The 6,085-nt window shown below is 38.7% G+C and overlaps 1 protein-coding gene across 5 annotated transcripts in view; it reads right to left on the reverse strand.

Annotated features, from left to right (window-relative positions):
* The window catches only part of LOC130915408 (bromodomain-containing protein 3-like), a 31,998-nt gene extending 26,335 nt beyond the window's left edge, over positions 1-5,663 (reverse strand). Inside the window, exon 1 of one of the 5 annotated variants that reach the window (XM_057835404.1) lies at positions 4,803-5,663. In XM_057835404.1, the coding sequence (XP_057691387.1) occupies positions 4,803-4,834 (32 nt within the window). In that variant the 5' untranslated portion in view covers positions 4,835-5,663. The remainder of the gene's footprint in view (positions 1-4,802) is intronic. The other 4 variants (XM_057835406.1, XM_057835403.1, XM_057835405.1 and 1 more) reach the window with 4 other exon arrangements.
* Positions 5,664-6,085: the final 422 nt, after the last annotated feature.

Here is a 6,085-nt window from a genome sequence, read left to right on the forward strand (position 1 = left end):
TTGTTCAAAATTAGTAAGACTATAGCTAATTAGCATTTGCACTATGTTAGGTCGAATAAATGTCACAGCTGACCACAGATATCAACCTAAAGAATTTTTCAATCTGCAATTTCCATTAGGAGGCCTGCGCAATACTAGTCCTTCTCAAAAAATTTGCATATTCTGATAAACTTCATTATTTTCTGTAATGTACTGATAAACATTCAACTTTCATATATTTTAGATTCATTACACACAACTGAAGTACTTCAAGCCTTTTATTGTTTTAATATTGATGATTTTGGCAAAAAAGTCAAGAAAAAAAACAAAGATCCCCATCTAAAAAAATTTGCATATCATGAAAAGGTACTCTAAAGAAGCTACTAACCGAATCATCTGAATCAACAAATTAACTCAAAACCCCTGCGAAAGATTCCTGTGGCTTTTAAAAACTCCCAGCCTGGTTCATTACTCAAAACCGCTATAATGGGCAAGACTGCAGACCTGACTGCTGCCCACAAGGCCATCATTGACACCCTCAAGCAAGAGGCTAAGACACAGAAAGAAATTTCTGAGCGAATAGGCTGTTCCCAGAGTGCTGTATCAAGGCCCCTCTGTGGGAAGGAAAAAGTGTGGCAGGAAACGCTGCACAACCAGAAGAGGTGACCGCACCCTGAGAAAGATTGTGGAGAAGGGCCGATTCCAGACCTTGGGGGACCTGCGGAAACCTGGAAATAGGCTACAGGTGCCGCATTCCACAGGTCAAGCCACTTTTGAACCTGAAACAGCGGCAGAAGCGCCTAACCTGGTCTACAGAGAAGCAGCACTGGACTGTTGCTCAGTGGTCTAAAATACTTTTTTTAGATGAAAGCAAATTTTTGCATGTCATTCAAGAAATCAAGGTGCCAGAGTTTGGAGAAAGACTGGGGAGAAGGAAATGCCAAAATGCCTGAAGTCCAGTGTCAAGTACCCACAATCTGTGATGGTCTGGGGTGCCATGTCAGCTGCTGGTGTTGGTCTACTACATTTTATCAAGGGCAGGGTCAATGCAGCTAGCTATCAGGAGATTTTGGAGCACTTCATGCTTCAATCTGCTGAAAAGCTTTATGGAGATGAAGATTTCATTTTTCAGCACGACCTGGCACTTGCTCACAGTGCCAAAATGGTAAATGGTTTACTGACCATGGCATTACTGTGCTCAATTGGCATCCCAACTCTCCTGACCTGAACCCCATAAAAACTCTTTGGGATATTGTGAAGAGGAAGTTGAGAGACACCAGACCCAACACTGTGGATGAGCTTAAGGCCGCTATCAAAGCATCCTGGGCCTCCATAACACCTCAGCAGTGCCACAGGCTGATTGCCTCCATGCCACGCCGCATTGAAGCAGTCATTTCTGCAAAAGGAATCCCGACCAAGTATTGAAGTGCACAGCTGATATGATTAATTGAAGGTTGACTTTTTTTTGTATTAAAAAACACTTTTTTGTATTGGTCGGATGAAATATGCTAATTTTTTTAGATCGGGATTTTTGTTTTTTTCTTGACTTTTTTTGCCAAAATCATCAATATTAAAACAATAAAAGGCTTAAACTATTTCAATTGTGTGTAATGAATCCAAAATATATGAAAGTCTAATGTTTATCAGTGCACTATAGAAAATAATGAACTTTATGACAATATGCTAATTTTTTGAGAAGGACTAGTATACTGCGATGTTATTTTTTTTTCTAAAATCATTCAGGCCTATTCCAAACTATCGCAATCCCCCCAAAAATTGCAATGACAGTTTTTCCCAATATCGTTCAGGCCTAATTTCCATCTTAAAGTCACCCACCTATACTTTAACCTAAATATTGGCAACTTCTACAGTACAGGCCAAAAGTTTGGACACACCTTCTCATTTGTGTGTTTTCTTTATTTTCATGACTATTTACATTGTAAATTCCCATTAAGGGTAATAAAACTATGCATGAACATGTGTGGAATTATGTACTTAGTAAAAATAAAAAGGGTAAATTACTTTACAAAATGTATAATAAAGTGATCCCTCAGTACTTCGTGCTTCAAACTTTGCGGCCTTAGTCCATCTCAGGTTTTTTGTTTAATTAAGTAATTAATAAATACAGATGAGCTGTCACGAGCCGATCACGTAGTCTCCCTCTCCCTGCTATTTGTTGGTCAGGCAGTGCACTGGAGTTGCTTATTAAAGTTAACGATGATTGATAGACGTTTGGGTTTGATCTTGCCAGAGACGCGAACTTCAAAGCGTCCCATGCGTCAATTCTCATTTAACTTGTTAAACAGTTGCTGTGGCAACTCATTGTGCATAAGTGAGCAGCTTGAGCGGATCTGATTGGACTCACTCAATGAAGCATTTAATAGAGCCAAGCATTTTTCTACTTTATTCTTGTTTTAAAATAATTTGGTGGGAAAGTAACATGTTTAAAAGTTATCATAATTATTACATTTGAAGTGCTTAAAAAACATTTATTAAAATATGTTTTTGTTTTTTTTAAATAATTTGGGAAAAACATGAAAAAACTTGTCATATATGGCGGAAAACACAGACAAGACTGAAAAAGCAGTTTCTGCTCTTGCACCCCGCTTTAAAATAAACTGCTGTATTTTAAGCCAAGTTGTGTCTGATAGAACAATATGTCTATATGCTGCCGTAGCAGATTCATGGCGCATTAAGCATCCGAACTATTTTTAATATGTCCGTTTTACCCTGTAGACCCCCATTTACAGACGTCGCGCAACCACTTTTGTTTCAACCCAGCCATAAAAACAAGGCAAGTAATAATATTTATTATTAAAAATGTCTGTCATCTTTAGCTTAGAATCATTGATCGATGTCCAATATTTCAGTGCAGTGCCTCTGAAATGTTTGTATCTGCTCGGGTGAGTACTCTCCAGGCCCTTCTAAGGGTGCTAATGTTTAATTTTATTCAACGTTTAAAATGCTCTGAAAATGTGATTGTCTGGGGTCTGACAAACATTTTACATAGTTCTACTCGCTGCTTGTCACTGTTCTGGAAGCACTGGAATAGGTGCCTTTTAAAACTGGGTTAATAGATGGCCTAATTTTTGTATCACTGTAGTTTACCTTCTTTTATTGTTATGTTGTTTTTAGTTTTGTATGGTTTGTTCCCTTGTATTGTGTGGTTGTGGCTTGGACCTTGAGTCTGTTAATAAATTTATCTATCTATCTATTTCGTTTAAAAAATAAAAATAAACGACTTTTAAAAAATGTATTCACTTGCATATTTTAAACTTTTAAGCAAATTACGTCACTATGAAAAAAATGATATCTGTAAATAAGTCACGGATCTCTACCTCATAACTATCGCTTAATTTTATTTTTTGTTCCTGTCGCATTTTACCCAATATGTTCGATAAAAATTAAAAATATAAAAATAAAAATATTTTAAATCGATAAAATATTGACTTGAATCTATCTTTAAAATAGTTTTAAAACTTTCACATGTCGAAAGTAGACAAAAGGGAAATTATGGAATAACGGGAGCAATTTTAACAAATTTAATGGTTGATTCACAACATTAAATTAATTGAATGTGTAGCCCTAAAGTAAATTTCCCCCAAAAATGCGACTTATACTCCGGTGCGACTCGTATATGCTTTTTTCTACTTCGTTCGGCATTTTATAGCTAGTGCGACTTATAGTCTGAAAAATATGGTACTTTTTTGCACACTCTTGCCATTCTCTTGATGAGCTTCACCTAAAATAGTTTTTGACTTCACTAGTATGCCTTTTCTGGGTTGATTAGTGGAATTTATTGCTTTATCAATGGGGTTGGGACCTTCAATTGTGTTGCATTGAATGGTGTGTCCAAACTTTTGCCCTGTACTGTATACACTGTATACAGTCTGCATAAACTGTACTAACTGTATCCATGGTTTGCAACATTATCGAAGACAATTTAAGATTACTCCAAGTACATACAAAGATAAAAACACTATCTTCAGAGAATGCAACAAACTATCAGGACTTCACTATCAGTAAGTCCATCCAAAACATCTGTAACTTTGTATTTCGCAGACTATGTCTTGGCACACACCACCACAGAGCAGCATGACATTTAATAAAAATGACTGACAACAAAAGTTCTCGTGTCATTTTTTAAGCGTCCATTTTTTGTCACAATACTCAATTTTGTAAATCGCCCTGAACGGACTCACGTGGTGTGACCGTCCCGCCCTCCATGTATGTTTGTAAACACAACCTCAGAATGACAGCTTAGCAGGATAGCAGAGGACAATTTTCGCTGTAAAACTTCAAAAACTCGGAACATTTCCTCTAATTTACCCCTCAAAATGCCATATAACAAAACCTGCCAGTCGCCCCTAAAAAGCGAGCACCACCAGCGAATGTCACGGTTCATTAAACTGTTCAGTAAACTAATTTGCGACATTTTTAAGTTAAAGAATGTATACAAAACAATGCAATTAATAAATGACATGCTTATCCAGCTAGCCTCAGAGGGGAAAGGAGCAATAAATGGGGGCGCCCGGTCTGCAATGGTGGTGGAGAGGAGGGGAGGTTAGCCAGGGGTATGTCAAGTCTGTCAACCGTCCTCGCACGAAATCTTCGCAGGACGGCGAGATAAAACACGCAGGTGACATGCCGGTCTTCTTAAAATGCCGCCATGTTCAACAATAGTGCCGTCGCTACGTGACAGTAATGACCGACAATCTGGAAGAAGCTAAACCGAGCTTGCTGGTAACGGTAACTAGGCGCATTACTGTCACGCCAAGGCTGACATGAACGTTGGCAGTAATAGTGATAAACAAAAACATTACCTTTCGTGGGGCGAATTTAGAGCCGCGTCCATCTGGGTCGGTGTCTTGCAGCTATCCAATGGTGACAAAAACCAACATAAAAAAATAAAACAAAAAAAAGCGGCTTTCCCGCTGCCTTCACAGCGGATGGGTTCGAAATGACCACTTGGAACTCCTCCGCGAAATGGCGACCAACTACTTCCGCTTCAACCAATATATATGCATGCGCGCGGCTAGTATCACTATTTCCTGTCATGTGACTAGCCACACAGCCTGTCGATTGGCTGTGTTCACGTGTCTGTCAAGCATCACAGTCCTGCGCTACTTTCGTTTGTTGTCCTCGTTAGCCACAATGCTAGCTCCAGAGCATTAGTGGTTAAAATTGCTTAAAATCTCAATTTTCACGATTTAACAGGCATTTTAAGGTTCCTGCCCTCACGAGCGAGTAGTGATATCACGGACGAGATAGCTAACAAAAGGAAATATGTTCAGCGCGTGATTTAGCAAACATTAAAAATAAAGCGATGCGGAAAAACATCGGAACTTTGATGTTGGTTTGGTGCTTCGTCGTAGAGAGATGAACTTCATTGAGATGAAGAACATTTATTTATATAGTTAGATTTTGGGCGAAGGTTTGGGTTCACCCTGGACTTGTCAAGAGCATATACTGTATAAATAGGGTGATCAAACGTCCTCTTTTGCCCGGACAAGCCCTACTTTCACGTAGTATCCTCGTCGTCCGGGCGGGTTTTACAAATTCATAAAGATGTCCGTTTTTTCTTTTTCATGGGACTAATTTGAAGAGAATCCCTCCGGCCGCTGGGTGGCAGCAGTTGACATTGCTCTTACTAGAAGGGAGGGAAGGAGTAGTTCTTCTTGTTTTTGTTGGCAGTTTACCCCTATCATGAGGCATTACCGCCATCTACTGGGTTGACAATGTGGCCACAACGCCTGCCCAGTTGTTAAGGTTTTAACGATAAATACGTAAATAATGGCAACTGTTGACTTCTATCGGAGCTTTGACTGTAAAATCCCATTTGGTGTCGCATCGTTGCGCTGCCGATGATTGTAAACTTTTCTAGCAAAGTTTGATTTTTGTCTTAGCTATCAGTAAGCTAAACCATGCTAGGCATTATGGGAAACGTAGTTTTGAACTGCTACGTTCTGAAACATGCTGGTTGAATAGTTTGTCAGTTTACTTCGGTTATTGTTTGTGTGCAGTCTAGAACGTTGAATAAGAATATCAATTAGATGGGAATAATAATTTGTCAAGGACAATTGTTTTTTTTTTTTTTTTAATTATT

Source organism: Corythoichthys intestinalis, chromosome 4 (assembly GCF_030265065.1).
Source record: "Corythoichthys intestinalis isolate RoL2023-P3 chromosome 4, ASM3026506v1, whole genome shotgun sequence".
NCBI lineage: Eukaryota > Metazoa > Chordata > Actinopteri > Syngnathiformes > Syngnathidae > Corythoichthys > Corythoichthys intestinalis.